Source organism: Anoplolepis gracilipes, chromosome 12 (assembly GCF_047496725.1).
Source record: "Anoplolepis gracilipes chromosome 12, ASM4749672v1, whole genome shotgun sequence".
NCBI lineage: Eukaryota > Metazoa > Arthropoda > Insecta > Hymenoptera > Formicidae > Anoplolepis > Anoplolepis gracilipes.
The window spans coordinates 8,980,918-9,000,492 of record NC_132981.1 but is presented as its reverse complement, the minus strand read 5'-3'; the positions used below and the strand labels follow the sequence as shown (position 1 = coordinate 9,000,492).

Genomic DNA, 19,575 nt, shown 5'->3' with positions numbered 1-19,575 from the left:
GGAGCAACAAAGAATGACACTTTCAGCGCGTGAACGTCCAAAGGGAACGCTACGTGCATCTCTACGCATGCGCGAGAAACAGCACCATCTGCAGTGATATCGTGAGTGTCTCTTGACACTTGGCAGTTGGCACCATCTCTCGCGTGTCGCGTGTATCTCATGCCATTTTTGGTACAAGCCGCAACAAGAAGGACGAAGGCCGGAATGCGTGTGATTTTTGCGAGATCAAGCTAGCTGGGAAATCGAGACGATTGCTTTTGCGCGTAAACCGCGCGAATATAATGGCGACGCCGACCAACAGTAGTGGTAATCTCGTCGACGAGTTTGAGGAAGCATTTCAGGTAAAATATTCGAATTTTTATCCGCGGTTTTTTTTATCATGAAATCTACGTTTACAAATTGTACATTTGTATTATTTACGTCGCGAAAAATGTCGAATAGTCTTGCGTCGACAATCCTTGCCAAGTTTTACATGTGGAATGTATAGACTAAAGAATTTTTGCAAAATAACTACTTACACAATTCAATTGCTTACATCTAAACCATTGTCATTATATATAAGACTGTGTGTGATATTGTGAAAATATCATTGATTTTCAGCAAGTTTTGAGCATGCTGATAAAGGACGAAGGATTAGTCAGCAATGGGACTGGCGCTTCTGGTGGTTTGACAGTGGATAAAGAGGAAGGCCGCGCAGAGATGGAACAAGCTACGATGAGGTTTATAGATCTAGCTAGACAAGTGGAGGCTTTCTTCCTACAAAAAAGATTTCTGCTGTCTGCACTGAAGCCTGAGATGATAGTCAAGGAAGATATTCAAGAACTGAGAATGGAATTAGCCCGCAAGGAAGAGCTCATAAAGAGACATAATGAGAAAATTGTCATCTGGCAGAATATGTTGTCAGATTTACAGGGATGGGCGCAATCACCTGCTCAAGGTCCAGCACCCAATGGTAAGTGAATTTTAATGCTTTTGGAATAAGACATTTAATAACATTAATATTGATTGATAATAGGATTACCCAGTGGAAATCAAAGTGGGCAAAACCAACAAACCGGAAGCAGTGGTAGTAATGCTTCAATGCAGCAGCAACAACAAATGTTGCAACATCAGCAGCAATTGCAGCAGCAATTACAGCAGCAGCAGCATCCACAATTGCAACAACAATTGCAGCATCCATTGCAACAACAGGTATTTAAGTAACACTGTTATGACCAAAGTTAAAATTCATCTTCATTCTTCAAACAGATTGTTGATAAATTTGGTACTTAAAGTATACGCATTTTTGGAATTAGAGAAAAGAAAAAACCAAGTATGTCGCCACATAAGATAGGGAAGAGAGTAAATTGATAAATATGTTGATTAAAAGAATTAAATATTCAATTTGCTATAAGATCAAGAAGCTTCCAATCTTTTATAACTTTATCGAGAGCGATTTTTTTGAGTAGCTTCAATTGTAAATTAATTATTAATATCACTTTGATATTTTAATGTTTGGTTTTGTATCATGCAGATATACAAAACCAAAATTTTATCCATAGCGTGTTCTTTTACTGTTTTTTTTTTTTACTACAGTATATTTATTGTTGCAATATTTTTTCCTGTTATTCATTGCATTTGGTCATAGATGAGTGATTGCCTGCAGATACACATGTGTATGTAGGACATGTATCTGCAAAATTATAAATATTTATTTGAGAATTATAGATTATTAAGCAAATTCTCTTTGATAATTCTAAAATACTCACTAGAAAGTTAGAGAATGTCTATTTTTTTTTCTCCCAAACAGTAGCTGCTAAAAAGAAGGTCAGATAATTAAGGTCCCATTGGATAAGGGACAATAACTATAATAATGCGCATATCAGTGCCTTATAAAAATCCTATCCACAGAGATCTATAGAAATGTATAAAGGAAAACAGATTAAAGTGCTTTTATGATTAACTGCGATATAGAAATATATACAAAAATCTGATTTTTATTTATGAGGAAAGTATTAAATGATTAATTATATGTATAAAAAACTGTTGTAAGATGGTGCCAAAACAATGAAAACAAAAATATGTACAAATATTTAACCAAAAAATAAAAAAAAAAGAAGAAAGTATAATAAATCTAATAATGGCAATAATAAAGCTTAAGAATATTTATAGTTAATATATATGTTCACATATTAACACAAAACTTATTAGTGATTATCTACACTGCATAGAAAAGACTAACTCGTGTGTACAAGTTCAAATGTATATGGTGAGATAGATGACATTTTTAAATATTTGACATGCTTTTATAAGAAAAAGATCATATTTTGTATATATAGAGATGTTACAAAATGATATATAGACGTTTTATCTTTTTTTTTTCATCTTATTTTTTTATATCTTTTTTTTTTTATAGGTGAGACATAATTCTTCGCTTATCTCTGTATTTGTAAAGAAATATATATATATATATATAAAATATTCACATTTCTTCTGCATGTAGATATTGTATGCATGAACATCAAGTATTGTTACGCGAATTAAATTTCGACGAAAATTAGTGGCAAAACATAAATTATTTGTAAATTAGTATAATTAATATAATTGTCAAGTTCCTTCTGCAAATTTCATACGCGCGATCCCGCAAATAAAGATATATAGCTGTTGCAATCTAAGCAAAAACCGTTTCACTCATGTTGTTCTCATTCGCAAATAGAGATGTTGCGACAGAATAAATATCTCTGTTCTTCGCAAACAAACAACCATTGTGCTTTCTTTCATTTCCCTTGCCTATCTTATCGTCATTCCTGACAGATCCGATAAATTTCTCTCGTTATTCGCGTGCGTCCTATCCCTCTGAATATATGCATGCTGCGTGTAGAGCAGAGTAGTCTATATTTTTGGATAATCTCTCGCGTGCGAGAAAGTAACGTGGAGTAGTGTCATTTTTTTTCTTTAATATCACAACAAGGATAGAGAGATGTTAAATATAAATTAGTTCATAATATCGCAGTGCTTATATCTTTCCTGGTGTTGTGTCACATGAATCATGAGGGAAGCATGTTCTCCTCACAGACACTTCCTGTTACAATATAATTCTCACTTGGTGTAACTTTGCAGGTGCAGCAGGGCTCCGGTGGCCCGCCGACGTCGGGACTTCAAGGAGTCGGCGTGCCGGTCAGTCAGCAGGGCATGTTCATGGCGCAGGGTGTAGCCGGTGGGAGAGCCACCGGATTCCCGGTCGGCGGTATGGGGAATAGCGCTCTGCAGGGGCCTCTGGCCTTCCTGGAAAAGACAACGAGCAACATAGGGATGCCAGAGAGGCGGAGTTGACGCGGAAGGGGGAGGGGCCGGGGCCGGGGTCGTGGAAGAGGCCGAGGTAGAGGAAGAGGCGGCGGCGGTGGCAGCGGTCTACCGCCGCCACCACCGCTTCTCGATCCCTCAGACCCGTCGTCCTATGCTGCTGCTGCCGCAGTCGCAGCCGCTGCGGCAGCGCCCCTTCCCTCTCCGCAACAGCAGCCTCCTCCGCCTTGCACGTAAACATTTAATACATGTGTCTGTGTGTGTGGAGTTTTCATTTTTCTTCCATTGAAAGGAAAACAGAGACTATATACTTTTTGTAGCTCCAAAGTGTTGAATATACTTGGTTGGTAATGTGAGATTTATGTTTCAACTCGCAGACTTGAATATGCGTCAAGTGATGCTGATGGTGATCATTGAAATGCAGTGATATGTATTATTACAGTTACATTGGAATGAAGATGGGCACGATTAATATGTACAAATATAACTACGATAACTTACGAGCTTATTGAGGTCTCAATGGCAAAACACAGCGTTTTGATAGTGCCAGTTTTATTGTGATTCAGTACAAACATCGCATTTCTCGTGAAACTGTTCTGTGGGATGGACGCGAGAGATAGACATTTTTTTTTATCTTTGTACTAGTCCGGAAAATTTAAAGGGGAGCAAGAGTTTACGTGAAACGCGTAAAATTGCGATCTAGAATAAGAAACGATAGATATTTTGTAATTGTAAATTAAAATGGCAATGAGACAATTGTACATAATTGTGTGACACGAGTAATGTGATATTTTTACTTTCGTATATAAGGATAATCTCTTCCTATTTCTTTATACCCCATCTTTATGATATTATTTCTTCAAGATTATGTGTCAACATGTTTATAATAAAAATATGCGTTTATCATGTTTGCAGTGCCTTTGAATAATTATCAAATGTACTGTTTGTGCGATATCAGTGAAATTATTTAGTGTACTATAAACTATACAGAATGTATGTCATGCATGTTGATTATACTAGATTAGTATAAGTATCTATTTCCTGGAATATCTGCATATCATTTCAAAATTTATTTTTGTATAAATTTTTCAAGTTCTTTAAAATATAATTCTAGTTTATTATTATTAATGTACTCATGTATCACATACATTCGTTATGCATGTAAATAGAATTTTGTTTCAAGATTTTAAGGTAGAATTTTAATTATTTTATTATTACAATGTGTGAATTATGTTATGGAATTTTTTTTATGACTACACAATTTATGCCTTGTATGCCATTAGACTATTTTTTATAATTTATGAGACACATTATACATTATTAATATTGTTTTGTCATAAGTTTGCAGTGATACTTAGCAGACAAATCAAATTTCTCTTGTACAAGAAAAATATGCATTGATAGCAATTATTCTAGAATATAAGATTTATCATTTTATTTACTTTATGTATACGTTGTTAGGTTAAAGATATATGTAGCAGTTGCAAATATTGTATAAAACAGAAAATATAAGATAGTTTTATGTGCATTTTCTGTCCAATGTAATGCAAAAAAAATATTTTATGAGAAAATTATTGATTTAATATTAATAATGAAATAGATAAATTGTTTATTTCTCACAGGCTATTTTTGTATATATCTTTCACAAAGCTAGGACAGGATGCTTATTCATTTTTTAGAGTCAATATATAAAACATATATGTAATTTTCATCCTGTACAATACTATATTATATGCACTGTAGTGTACATAGAGTTGATACGAATATTAAAGCACCCATTCTTACTTTTATTATTCTAATTAATCCTGATTATAATAAGAGCTCGTTTTACGTTTTTAGATAATTTGTGTAAACTCAAAATTATAAAAGCGTGGTGTATAAAACTTATTTTCAAATCTACTATACAATGATAGTTTGTTTTTATACAGACAATCAATTATAAAGCCACATATGTAAAATAGAATTATCAGTTTGATCAATTTGTAATAAAAATTGTATCTTTTATATAGGAGAATAGTGTCTAATAGGGGAAGACTTTTTATTAAACCTTTTTGGGAAAAAATTGATTGCTGTAGATTTTAAAAAAAGTTTGAAAACAAGTTTATACTGACAGGAACAATACAATGACTTTAAAATACTGCTATATGTATAATTTTATTCACAATTTTTTTGCTGAAAAAGAGAATTTTGCAACAAAAATTTAAAAAGCTAAATGTATATTATATGTTCAATGATACTGTAAGAGACAATTTTATAAAAAAAGTAACAAATTGTATTATAAAAATATATAGTTTTCCTCTATCAAAAATAAAAATATTGCATAATTAAATTTTATGAAACAAGATCAATCTGAAGTTATTTAACTTATTATTAGATAAACATTATTAATTATTTGTAAAGACTGTTGCAATAAGATGAGCAACTTTCATTTTAATATCGTAAAGTATTCTATTTCAAGCATTTTTTAGTTATATGTATACATTATTTGTGTCTGCAGGTTATGTATTTTTTAAATATATAAATGGTAACTTTTTAAAGAGATATAGGCAGTGCCTAATATGGTGAGGTATAAAAAAAACTAAATGATACAAGTTATAAAAGTATAAAAAGTTGATACATTGCTTTTCAATTCTTTCCAGATAATGCATCGCTTCAAAAATAAAAAAGCTTTATAAACTGCACTTGTGTAACCTTGAGTAATAGATATATATTGAATATGTATACATGTTCAGTAGTGAACTGTGTATATATATATATATATATATATATATATATATATATATATATAACTGAATATGTATATTTTCCGAATATACATTATTTCTACAATAGTGGTAACATATCTCCATAATTTTCATGCAAAGATCACGAGTTTTGTCAGATCGTGGTCTTTACATGTTATGGAAATATTCTCAAACCTCAAGTTTTACACTACCTAATGTAGGTAATATAATAAATGTAATTTATTTCAAACTTATGTTAGGTGTGTTACTAATTTGTAGTACTCAATCTGTATTATCTTTGATCCTAAATTCTCATAATACATACTTGATTGACGAGCTTACTAATTACTTAGAAAAATATGAAAATATCACTACTGGCCTGTGGTAAAAATTGTTTATGCATTTTATTACTGCATTTCAAATTGGATAGACCGCATCAATATAATCCTCTCCATATTAGGCGCGATTCCCCTTCATATATAATATTGTATCTCGTATATACATATCCTTCTATATGTAAACTTTTATGTATATATATGTAAAATTATACAAAGAATCTGCCTGAGATATACGAGTTGCGTGAAATAATTTGCTGCAGGCCTCACTTAGCAAAAATTCTACAATGCCTGTAAAAATTGTATTAGCGTACGCGTCGGGCGCCCGGTCATCCCGCTCGGAATATACGACAATTCGTCGTTAGCGGGACCCATGACACCGGCTATGTCCAGATGCATCCATGGTGTATTGTTGGCGACAAACTCCCTTAAGAAGGCAGCAGCGGTACAAGAACCACCGCCTTTATTCTTTGAGATATTATTTATATCGGCACCCTTGACTTTTTCTGAAAATTATCAGTTTTATCGATATCAAATGTTTTAGATAAGTGATAGATAAGGATATTATATTTCTTTGTTGATAATAAGTAAAGGTAATAACATTGCTATGGATGTATAAGAAAAAGCATCTTTAAATTTCTAAAAGAAATAATTATTTTGCTGAAAAATAATTTACTCACTCGTCACTTCGTCAGTGAAATATTGCCACAAAGGGAATCTCCATACTCGATCGCCAGTTACCGTGCCAGCAGTTTTCAAAGTTTCATAGAGATTACCGTCATTGGTGAACACGCCTGTGGCGGAACTGGATAAGGCAACTCTCATGGCACCGGTCAACGTAGCAATATCCAAAATAAATCTATTTGAATCAAATACTTGTCAAGTTTATCATAATAATACAATAGAAGTTAAATAAAAATTGAATATACATTATTAAACATATTTTATAAAATATAAGAGTCTCAATTGAGAATATAATTAAAATTAAGAAATTGCCTAGTTTATAGAATTCTATTAGTTCCATATAATTACACTCAACATAATTTGTCATCATGTCATGTTGTACAAACAAATCAGAGCTACTTACTTCGGATTAAACTCCTGAGCATAACACAACGCGTCGGCGAGAATCAACCTGCCCTCCGCATCAGTATTGTCTACGATAATGGTTTTGCCATTCATCGCCCGCACTAGATCTCCTGGTTTCGTGGCATGCCCGGATGGTAAATTTTCCGTGAGTGGAATTAATCCGATGATATTTTTCTTCAATTTTAGTTCCGCCGCAGCTCGAATGGCAGCAACCACGCAAGCGGCGCCGCCCATATCGGCGCGCATTTCATCCATTTTCGATGATGGCTGTCAATCATGACGATTATTCTCCTTCGATTTCCTTCTCTTTTTTACATCATAGAAAAAAAATAACATGACTTACCTTAAGGCTAATGCCACCGGCGTCAAAGGTGACTCCTTTGCCGACAAACGTCACCGGAGACTCGCTAGGATTCTCGGCGCCTTTGTAACTGATCTCTAGGAATTTAGGTGGTTCGGAACTACCACGCGATACGCTGAGGAATGAACCCATCTTCTTCTCGTCGGCCCAGCTCTTGTCGTGCACTTGAACGTTAACCCCGAGATTTGTCAGAACCTCAGAGGCTTGTTGCGAGAATATCGTGGGCGTCATCAGATTCGCGGGTGTATCTGCGAGTTCGCGAGCCCAATTCTGTGCCTGGGCCTTTATAATACCCACTCGCCATTGCGCCCTAAAAAGGATCATTACGTTAGAAAAATGTGTTTACAGCCTCGTGCGAAGAAAATGTAGATTTTTGGATGTATGTAAAGATAAAGAAACTCACTCTCCTTCTCCTCCGTAAAGAGAGATCTTTGGTAATTTTTTCTTCTTTTCCTCATTTTTATATCCTTGATAAAGCCACGTAGCTAAACCGGCTCCTTCGGCGGCGGCTTCAGCATCTCCTAGTGTTTCCAGCTTGATATCCTTTATGTCGACATCGTCCAAAGCACGGCATCCCGCTAAAATAATAATACTCTATCAATAAAATCCTGTAATAAATATAATAAAATTATAATAAAATAGTATCAAGAAAATGGACGTTTTTATCTTAACTGTAAAATAAAACAATTATCTATTTAATAATTTTCATCTAAAATTTTTCCAAGGAAATAATCAAAATATATGAACGATTTAATTGCATTTGGTCCAATATATTGAAATCAATTACAATTATGCCATAGTCTCATAATGTATAAAAAGAAAGTAAAAAATTTAATCATTTTTTATGAATATAACATCTCAAAATATCAGAAAATATCAAAACTCTTCTAGTGTAGTGTATTATATAAAAATATTTAAATTTTATATAGCATATGTACAGTACATACCATATATTAAAATATTAATTTCAAATTACAATTTAGAAATATAATTGATTTGAGTAACATAGACTGTAATTATATTGCAATTATATATTTTTTTACATAGTATATATTGAAAAATGAGAATTACCTGCTGCGGCAACACGTACATTTTCCTTTCCTTCATGGATCTCTTCAAGTTTGTTAATACCAAGACCTTGTTTTCCTAAACCAACTACTGCGACTCCGCTGTAATCTGTTTCATCCAAACCCCAAAACACTCTAACATGACCCTTAGGAATCTTTGGTCCTGCTCTGTAGCGCAAACATTTGTTTGAAGTTAGTCAAAAAATCTCATTGCAATAATATTTCTTTAATAAGGAAAGATATGCAATAGTAATGTACTTAAAAGACAGATTCGGACACAAATTCGTAAATTTATTAATTACAGAATCTAGGCATTTTTTTGACATTTATTTCATGTATGATATAATAATTTGCAATTTTAAAATACATTCTAAAAATATACTATTTTTTATTCTAGAATATTTTTCTTGATCCAGTTATACATTATACACTGGTACATTTACAATTATTCTCTTCAAAGATTATAACTATACATTAATTCACACAACTGTTGCTTTTATAATCTATCAATATCAATATATTATCGATATTACAGATAACTATTTCACATTTAGTTCTCACTAACAAGTTGAATTTGCGAACAACCTATTTAGCGGCTTAAGATATAATACATCATAAGATTTATGTTAGCAAATATTAGTTTCTTTTATATACATTGTCATAAGCGATAATATGACTTTGTCATGGGGTTTAGTTGGCATAGTTGTACGAATCAAATTAAAAATAGATTTAAAAGTAATTATATTTTTTAACAAGCAAAAAATAATGGAAATTTCATTAATACTCTTATAATTAAAATTTAAAGTAATTTTATATTTTAAGAATATAATAATTTTACATTTTAAAAATATATTCCTTATTCTATCATTTTTTAGATTTCAAAATTTCACACAAAAAGTGATATGTTTTAAACAATTTAAAATATATTAATTTTTCTATCTGTCCTCTGTACATTTTGGCACCTTTGGCCAGGATTTTCTTTTTCAATAATATTCATATAACCTTTAGAATTATTTATTTTGTTTTTCATTATTTCCATTAGACTAATGTAACACAACAAAGTTTTTAATAGAGCTATACACAGAAAACAATAACGTAGTCATATGAAATTTTTTTATATGCAGTAAAAGAAATATTTTTGCAAGAATCACAAATCGGAGCATTTCAAGAGAAATACGTTATCTATATGAACATATATCGTCAAAAATATTTGAGACGTTGATTACACCTTATCACGTTTCTGTTTATCAAATTTATGCAGTCATGATACTAGCAGTAGTCGCTTTAAGCTGAAGATATTACATTAACTAGTTACAAAAAAATTTTCCAAAACTTTTGACTTTTCTACATACAGTAACAGCTAAAATAGCGATATATTATTTTAATAGTTGAAATATTGATATTGCAATTGATAATAGTTTAAAAAAAAACGCAGGTACAATTTGTATAGAATATATATATATATATATATATATATATGATTACCAGTCAAAATATCACTACATGTATATCAATTTTAGGTTTCTCTTCTGTCTTCGTCAATTTTTAAAAAAACTTAAACAATTGCATTTTTAAATTTATTTGGCAGATTTTAACAAAATTGGGATTCGTTCAATTAAAGGTATATAATTGTCAATTTTTAATGATTGATGCATGTGATTGAAACAATCATTCGAAATTCAAGAAAAATACTTTGAAATATATACATACACTGCTCTAAATTTTTGCAGATTTAAATGTCATTTTTAGCAGTATTGCGCTTATTATAATGAACCTCACTCTTATGTTGCCATCATGTCTAAAAAATATATATATATATATATATATATATATATATATATATATATATCTGCATAAAATACAGCTTAACAAGCGTGCAACTATGATATTCCCGGCGAATGTTAAGTATCAGTAACTTAATATAAAGTTATAAAAAATGTATAATCATTTTTAATTTTGTAAATGATCGTATGTATGCACAAATATGTCACGTGACATTTTTGTTTGTTGTTATAATAATGTAAAACTTTTATCATTACAATTCAGTCTGTACACATTTATATTGTAGAATTATATATATCTAAATTATACCAATTAGAAAATAGAGTTAAGATATATATACGTAAAATGCATAATAATTAACAATATTAATTTCCCTAATTATACACACAATATACAATTCAGAGAAAATACTCGTGCTCTCCTCGGTAATATTGAGCATGGATCAATTAGAGATTTCTATTTTTCATAAATTTTCTATTCGCCGATAATGCACGTTCAATACGAATATTAATATTCGATTTAAATTCCGTTATGTTAAAAATTTTCTCTATACGCCGTGTTATAATAAATTATATATATTATGCTATTTAGAATAATTCCGTCATTTCTCGTTGTTATTCACACGCTATTCATTCAATTCACTTTATTATCTTTCGTTCAATTTATTTTAATTGTTTTTAAACCAACTCTAATATTTTGATAATTCCTTGAGAGTTCGCGGCTACCACGACATTGGACATCTGTCTCCAACATACCGCGGACACGAACTCATTCAGATCTTCCTCTCTTCTGTCTTGCAGCTCTAGTATGCTTCGAACTGCATCGAATTTGTACGAGAATAACTGTTTCGTTAGTCCTTTGTAGTACACGTATAACGCATTATTTTCTGATCCGCAGGCGACGTAATCGCCGTCAGTAGCGAGTCCGACAAAATTTTTCTCGTTTACATGTCCCAAGAACGATCGTAGACAGAGCGGATTATTTATATTCCACATTTTCAACTGAGAATCCGTACTAGCAGAAACAATTTCCTCCTTATTGATAAACTTAACATAGGAGACGGCCTTGCGGTGGCCTTTGAATATACATAACGCCTCTTTCATGTTACGTAAATCATAATAATGTACGCAGTGATCCGCAGAACCGAATGCCAGGTGACAAGAGCTGCGTGGATTGAACTTGACACAACATACGTTCGCCTTTGCCTCCAAAGATGCGACGGAATAATCAGTGTTCAACGCCCATAATTTGACCCGGGCATCGTCGGAACCAGACGCGATCAATCGCGTGTCCACGTCGTTGAAATCGACGGACCAGCATCTCTTTTCATGTTCTTGAAACGCCTTGGTTCTCTGACCGGTCGACGCATCCCACACTGTAACGGTACCCTCGTAATCCGATGACGCGAGCATACCCTTGTGGAAAGAATTCCACGAAACGCACGAGATTTTCGAACTGGAGACCATCTCGACGCAAGGATAATGAATGTCGACGGTGTCACGTATAACGGCACCGTAATCGAATACCTTTATCCGTTTGGTCACGCCAGCGATCGCGAAGAACTCGTTGTCCTTATCGAACTCGATGCTGGAAACAATTGTGGAATTATTGAAGAGATCCGACGAGTAATTGAGAGTCGCTAATGGACGCAAGGAATTGTATCTTGAGAACTTGACTAGATTCTCACGAAAGACGTCTAGACCGGAACTTGTGCTATGCGTGCCGCCGTGTTGTTGCGCCTCGCTCTGCGATTGTGATTTTTGGCCGAGCAGTAACTCCTTGCCACGAGAATCAAAGTAACATTGAACAAAGTCGTCGAAATGAGCGTGCAGTCTCTTCCTGCGTACAGCTAGGGTTGATCCACTTGGCTGATTGACGTTTGGATTAATCAAACCATCAGTACCGCTGGTCGCCTTGTCGTTAGGTTTCACCATATTCGAGTCTATTATATCTATAAGGCCGAGCATTTCTCGTCTAATCGCTGAAACCTGCGCCGTGTCATTCTCGCTCGCCTTTTTGACATCTTCCACCCGCGGACACTTGCTTTGAACGTCCTTTAGAATAGTCTCAACTTCTTCCATATCCTTCTTGATCAACACCACTTCTTTCTGCAATTGATTTCTTTGCTCTTCCTTCTGTTGCAGCAGATGCTTCAGAAATTCATGCAAAAGTTTGTTTTGCGCTGTACAAGTCTCTGCTTCAAGTAAATGTTTTCGTTGAGTTAACACTTCTAACATTACATTTACGTCGGGTAGAGTGAGATTGGCGCTCTCTGCTGCAACGATGCTTCTTAATCCATCGCACGACGGCACCGAGGAATCATTACCGACTACTTTATGTTTACCATTCTCCGTGTAAGAACCTAACTGCGCAAGACCCTTAGTTCTCGTCTTATATTTGGAAACTAGCTCGTCCAACAGAAAGTTCGGGAAGATGTCTTGCTCGTTTAATGTAAAACTACATTTCGGGCAACGATCCTTAATCTCTAAGCACTTTACGATGCAATGATGACAAAATGTATGTCCGCAACGTGTGATATACGCCGTATCGATAAGATCGAAACAAATTGGACACATGTAATCGTTGCTCTTATCTTCTAATATGCCAGTCATCCTTTGTAGCACATTCGTAGGTTGATGAAACTTATTAATTTTGCTACTGTCGCCTAATCCACAACTGCTCCCTGCGTTGCCATCGTTTCCCATATTACTGTTACCAGGAGTCGACATTACTACTATTACTATATTTCTGATTCAGTCTTCAAGCAAAGATTAATTAACTGAACAGGAGTAACAGCTTAAAATCTCCCTAAGTGGGCATTTGATTTGTCTGACATTGTGTCAAAAAGAATGTCATAAATCAGGCAGTATTATTCTCTAGTTATATTCTCATTTATAAAGCGCAGCATATGTCTAGGAAATCCTTGTGCGGAGCAAGTTGCACTTCATATCATATGTATAATATCGTCTCTCAGTCTAGTCACTCCTGAAACAATGAAAATAATGCCAGTGAGCTCATGGAGTAAGAAATTCTTTAAAAATTCAAAATTTTCAATAACAAAAAATACTTTATGTAAGAATTTTAAGATAACAAAGGGAAAGCACTTTTGAATGTCAGAAAAAAGCTCAGGCAGCATTATATAACAATTGTTTCAGGCTGGAAATATGAATAAAATATTTAAACAGATTATGTGTTATATGATTAAACAAAACAAAAAAAAAAAAAAAAAAAAAAAAAAATAGTGAAAGAACAATTTGGCAAAATGCAATGTTGTACAGAAACTGTCTTGTATACGGTCACAGTTTTATACTTAGTGTATAAATTTATTAAAGTATAAAAAATTTAAAAAAGTGTTTACATGTGTACATGTATGTATATGAAGGACTGTCTATCCTTCGTGGAGAGAAGGGAGGCCTCAATATGGAAGAAGTGAAAAACAAATACTTCGCTATTAAGTAAACATAGGTGTCCAAAGTCAAGATAGTCTCACAAGTATATTCTACAACAGCGCACAAGGAGTACAGCCTTGTTAGATAAGAACGATACTATATATAACACAGATGTATTGCGGTGTAACCATCTCTAAAATCGCACGAATGCACAAAAGATAACCAGCAGTAAATAAGTATAATAATAGCATACTTACATTAAGATATTTTTCAGCAACTTTCCGTTAACCAATTCATTGTACTTGGCGGCAGTAGGAGTAAACACAACGTTATTCTCGTCCTTTGTTTCGTACACACCGAGCACCAATCCCTTCTGTAAGAATAAAAAAAAAAAAAAAAAGAAAAAAAATATGCAATTGTGTCGAGGAAATGGGCGGCAAGTTATGCTCGAGTATTTGCGTTCCTTATTCGATCGACGAACAAGTACATTAAAAATTTTCAAGTCAAATTGGCAATAACCACCATTATTATTTGCGAAGAAAAAAAAATAAAAACAGACGTTCGTATTTGTCCTCGAAATATTTCGAACGCGCACACGACAGATCGCATCTGATACCTACATTCGTCGCACGTACAATTTTTCCAAAACCCGATGGAAATTTAGTATTTCCTCGTTTCGAAAGCTAAATGCGCCTCATGATCGACAGAAAACGATGACGAGTTAGATTTGACGTAATTACCTTCATGTTCGATACGCTGGCAAAGAAACACAAGAGTGAATTTCTGCACGGTAATACCTTAGCCCTGATAAAAGACAATGCCATAATTCGTTCCCGAGACAGTGTTGCGATTGAGAACCGGCTGTTCGTGCGTGCGTGGCTTTGCGCATGCGCGGCGATAGGAAAATAGTGACGTGCATATACGCTTGCGGTACAGACGTTTTGGCTGGTTCCACTGACAGGAAAGTTTGAGACTGTTACAGACCAGTTAGGTTAGTAGACAAGAGTGAATAAATTGCGTATATCACGTATTTTTCACATATATATGTGTGTGCTTTATATTTTTAATACAGAAAAGAAATATTTAGATATATTTTAAATGTAGCCGGGTAACAGTGCCTCTTTTTATTTGTGCTAGATATTTTACTGACATTCGCCCGTATTGCCGCACATGCGCAAAACAACCGATCACCAATCGCAACACTGTCCACTGTCCCGAGCGCATTAGGCGATATGTATACCACGGAAATAGAATGTGAAGAGAGGTAACTCTGCATGGAATTTTATCTCGAGCGTTGATACCACGTGAGCGTTGACGTCAACCGCGCGAACTACGAATGCAAGGAATTATTTCTTCGTTACCGATAAAGTGAAAATTCTTTGAGGGCACGCCAATCATAAAATATATAATTTTTCTATAACTATATATATTTATAAATATATATAGCTCTCTTTCGTTATTTGGATAATAATTTGATAATAATTTAACCTATATCGTTTAGGTTTTAATAAAAATATATTTATTTGAAAGAGGACACCCGTATATTTAATCAAGTTTTTGCAGAAACTCATCGTCATTCAACGTTTTTGATGTTTCAACGTTTCGGTCGAATGGTCCAATCTTACGTGATCAATGAAACGGAATGCCTTTCATTTCGGGTGTCGCTAAAAATTTTGCATCTCGATCGATGGCGTGAGTGGGATAAAGTGGAGTCAGTCGTGAAAATGGTAGAAGGGGGACTGGTCGCGAGAGAGTGTTGGGGGGCCCCGTAAGTGTGTCGAGGGCTTGTCATGTGTCAAATTTTTCGTTCCGCATTCGAAACGCGATCACCTACAACATTCTTCGGCGATTGCGCGTGTTCAACGAATTCCGGGACGCACGCGACAATCTGGTAGATCGTCCCCAGTGCCCAGTTCTTTCGAGGAAGGTCCATCGGTCCCCGCGAGTGTGAAAACACGGGCCCCGCAGCTGCTTCGAGAATTGGAATGCGGGATCAACATGGAGGTGGCGGATAGATCGATATTACTCGGTGATGTCACGCACGGTCGCTGACTCTCCCTGTTCGGCATCCTGTTGTGAGTAAAATCCTTACATTGAAATAGCTATGACACGAAAAATATTGATGAAGCTTCAAAGCGTAATTTGTACGCTGTATGTATCAGTGGGCCTTCTAAATTTCAGATTTATAATGGCGAATTTTTTCGAAAGTAATACTGCTTCGCGTTGTGGTATGCGCGAATAACAGAGCTGTTAATGAAGAATATATCTTTGGGGAAAGTATGGAGCATATGCACTATACATTTTTCGTCATAAATTCATAAGTGTTTACCCGTGAGTGAATTAATTAATGCTATAACATATGTGATAATTAATTGACATAAGCTAGTGAGTTTAATAAGTTTAAAAACAAATTTTTTTTATAAATCCTTTTTTTTTATATAAATTTAAAAGTTTCTTTTGTGATTTGCAATCTCTATGTTAATTAAATGCTAAATTAAAATTCTTTCTCTCTTCCATGCAGAGATATATATATATATTTATGAAATTAATTTATCGAATATATTTTTAAGTTTAATTTTATATTTTTCATAGTCAAACAGTTATTCGATGATTATATATTATCTTATCAATACAAAAGAACATTTTGATTGAAATCTTTTTCTAAAAGTAATTAAACTATTTTTTTATCTATATATATATACTTGTATATGTATGTATATCTAGAATGTTAAATGTAATTGTATTAAAATAAACTTGAAATTGTAGAACGGAGCATGGAATGGACGGATCATGCCCACTCCTCTTTCCCAGCTTTGGAGAACCGAGTGGCTCTGAGCGGGGAGGAGGCTACTCATCGCAAAAGGTTGGCGTATATCGGCCGGGTTCGGATGCCATCGACTTGGGTTATCACACTCTCGACAACAATGCTTGCCGCACCACGTCGTCATCGTCTTCGTCGACTCCGGGAGTGCCGAGTGTGCCCACCCGTCAACAACAACAGCAACCATCACAGCCCAAGCACCTGATACATCATTCTGTAGTTAACGATCTCTGCCAGCTTGATGATAATCTGCTGCTGAGGATTTTTAGTTGGCTCGACACCCGCGATCGCTGCGCTTTGGCACAGACATGCCGACGTCTTTGGGAAATCGCGTGGCATCCGGCACTGTGGCGGGAGGTCGAGGTGTGTTATCCGCAAAACGCTACTACGGCGTTGAACGCGCTGACACGTCGCGGTTGTCACACCTGTATCCGTCGTTTGGTCCTGGAAGGTGCCACAGGTTTGGCAGGCATCTTCGTTCAATTACCTTATCTTAATTTGACTTCCTTGGTGCTGCGACACTCGCGACGTGTCACTGATGCTAACGTCACCATTGTGCTGGACAGTTGCGCTCATCTTAGGGAGCTCGATCTGACCGGCTGTTCCAATGTCACACGAGCTTGTGGCCGTACAACTACCTTGCAACTGCAGTCGCTCGATCTTAGTGATTGCCACGCTATCGACGACTCTGGTCTGGTGTTGAGTTTGTCGCGCATGCCACAGCTCGGATGTCTTTACCTACGTAGGTGTACTCGCATCACCGATGCCAGTCTAGTAGCCATTGCCTCCTACTGTGCCAGTTTGCGCCAGCTATCAGTGTCAGATTGCCTGAAGGTGACGGATTTTGGAGTACGCGAACTGGCGGCGCGTCTAGGCCCATCGCTCCGTTACTTTTCCGTAGGCAAATGCGACCGTGTATCCGATGCTGGTTTGCTAGTCGTTGCCCGTCACTGCTACAAGCTGCGTTATTTGAACGCTCGCGGTTGCGAGGCGCTTAGTGACAGCGCGACCATCGCCTTGGCACGCGGCTGTCCGCGTATGCGCGCCTTGGACATTGGTAAATGCGACATCGGCGACGCGACCCTCGAGGCACTTTCCACCGGATGTCCCAATCTGAAGAAACTGTCTCTATGTGGATGTGAGAGAGTCACAGATGCTGGTCTCGAGGCGCTAGCTTATTATGTGCGTGGCCTGCGACAGCTCAACATCGGCGAGTGTCCTATGGTTACGTGGATCGGTTACCGAGCGGTCAAACGTTACTGCCGACGTTGTATCATTGAGCATACAAATCCTGGGTTCTCAAGTTGATTTAACTCAGTCTTATATAGAGATAGTGGTATAAATTCTAAAAAAAAAGTACTCTGAAAAAGAGAATATTCTTAGAGAATTATATGAACTAAAAAAACAGAGATATATTCTGAGAGAATATCAAAAATAAGAAATATTGAGAATATTTTGTAAAAATATTTTTTATAAAAATATCAGAATATCTGAGACTATACTAAGAATAGCACTTAAGAATAAAAACATTCTCAGAATATTGTAACATTTTGCATCACCTGTTTCAAGTGCCAGAGTGTAATATAAGAGAAGTTTATAGGACATTGTAAATCTAATTTTTTTAAATTCAAATTTATACAACAATAACTATTATAACTTTTGATACTATTTTAATGAGAGGAGGATGTAGAAATTATCAATTTGAGATTTCAATAACTTGTATCGTTTGCAATCTATTTATTAACACATGAATATAATTTTATAGACATTGCTCGCAAGTATATTAATTTGTAAAAAGATTATTGTGTTTCACAAGATATTGGTTGTAAAAATGCTTCAAAAGAGTTATGCTATTTATTGTGTTTGTAATTTAATGCATTGCATAAAGATAAAATTATTGGTATTCTTTATATAATTAAATTTTCTCTAATTTATTGTAATTACAGAATAAGATATAAAATATTTTCCTCTTTTTAACACTATTAAAATATGTAAATTAATTATATATATATATATATATATATATATATATATTGCATTATATATATATATATTATTTTTTATGCGATATGTATAAAAATGTATGTAAAAAAAATGTATGCACACATACAAGAAAAATATAAATCTTGTTAAAACCAATTACTTTAGGAATACAAAATTGTATGCTTTAAATTTTAGATTTATTGTTACAAAACTTTTTTATTGTTAATTTAGATTAACGTAATATTTATGCAATATTTTATAATAATTCATAAAATTATTTTCTAAAATTAAGGCTTAAAAATTTTGCAGATTTATTTATATTTATATAAATAGCATATATATATAGTTTCATTTTTTCGAATTTATGTTACAAAAAAATCTGTATTATAAAAGTTTTAAAAAATTAATTTTAATATATAATATTTGCTGTTATTTAAATGAAGTAATACAATCAATATATTTAACATATTTGAATAAATATAATGAATGTATATATATAGCTATGTATATCGAAACATAACCATATACTATATTATTAATACAAGATCTTTAAATTACAAATTATAAGATAATTTCTATCTAAATCGCTATTCAACCAATCACAATCATGCTTTGGTTTCGTGGCAAAATGCATATCCGCCTTAAGAGGTCCTTTGAATAACGCGCATGCGCCATGCGATATCACTCACATTTAAATAATCCATGATTAACAAGATTAACGGACGATTATAAAGAATGAATCT

At 34.3% G+C, this 19,575-nt stretch overlaps 4 protein-coding genes across 7 annotated transcripts; 2 read left to right on the top strand and 2 right to left on the bottom strand.

Moving 5' to 3' along the window:
- Positions 1–121: 121 nt before the first annotated feature.
- Positions 122–4,416, top strand: Med28 (mediator complex subunit 28). Its single transcript, XM_072903653.1, has 4 exons — positions 122–341; positions 601–952; positions 1,016–1,191; positions 3,100–4,416. Exons 1-4 carry the CDS (start codon positions 282–284, stop codon positions 3,310–3,312), a joined length of 801 nt encoding a protein of 266 aa, XP_072759754.1. The 5' UTR covers positions 122–281; the 3' UTR covers positions 3,313–4,416.
- Positions 4,417–5,420: 1,004 nt separating this feature from the next.
- On the bottom strand, positions 5,421–14,902 carry LOC140671915 (cytosol aminopeptidase-like). Its single transcript, XM_072903637.1, has 8 exons — positions 14,769–14,902; positions 14,286–14,401; positions 8,862–9,025; positions 8,194–8,368; positions 7,773–8,100; positions 7,428–7,696; positions 7,021–7,199; positions 5,421–6,846 (listed from the first exon to the last, which is right to left on the bottom strand). The coding sequence occupies exons 1-8, from the start codon at positions 14,850–14,852 to the stop codon at positions 6,623–6,625; spliced, it is 1,539 nt and encodes a 512-aa protein (XP_072759738.1). The 5' UTR covers positions 14,853–14,902; the 3' UTR covers positions 5,421–6,622.
- Positions 9,168–13,624, bottom strand: LOC140671913 (E3 ubiquitin-protein ligase COP1-like). The gene has a single exon (XM_072903632.1). The coding sequence runs from the start codon at positions 13,366–13,368 to the stop codon at positions 11,317–11,319; it is 2,052 nt and encodes a 683-aa protein (XP_072759733.1). The 5' UTR covers positions 13,369–13,624; the 3' UTR covers positions 9,168–11,316.
- A 38-nt stretch (positions 14,903–14,940) lies between the features above and the next one.
- On the top strand, positions 14,941–18,651 carry Fbxl7 (F-box and leucine-rich repeat protein 7). Of its 4 annotated transcripts, XM_072903647.1 has the most exons (5): positions 14,941–15,019; positions 15,166–15,292; positions 15,592–16,103; positions 16,210–16,359; positions 16,795–18,650. In XM_072903647.1, the coding sequence occupies exon 5, from the start codon at positions 16,808–16,810 to the stop codon at positions 18,155–18,157; it is 1,350 nt and encodes a 449-aa protein (XP_072759748.1). In that variant the 5' UTR covers positions 14,941–15,019; positions 15,166–15,292; positions 15,592–16,103; positions 16,210–16,359; positions 16,795–16,807; the 3' UTR covers positions 18,158–18,650. The 4 variants fall into 4 exon arrangements, with proteins under 4 accessions (XP_072759748.1, XP_072759747.1, XP_072759750.1 ...); XM_072903646.1 differs by having other exon boundaries at positions 15,166–16,103; XM_072903649.1 differs by having other exon boundaries at positions 15,166–16,103; positions 16,191–16,359.
- The last annotated feature ends 924 nt before the right edge of the window (positions 18,652–19,575 follow it).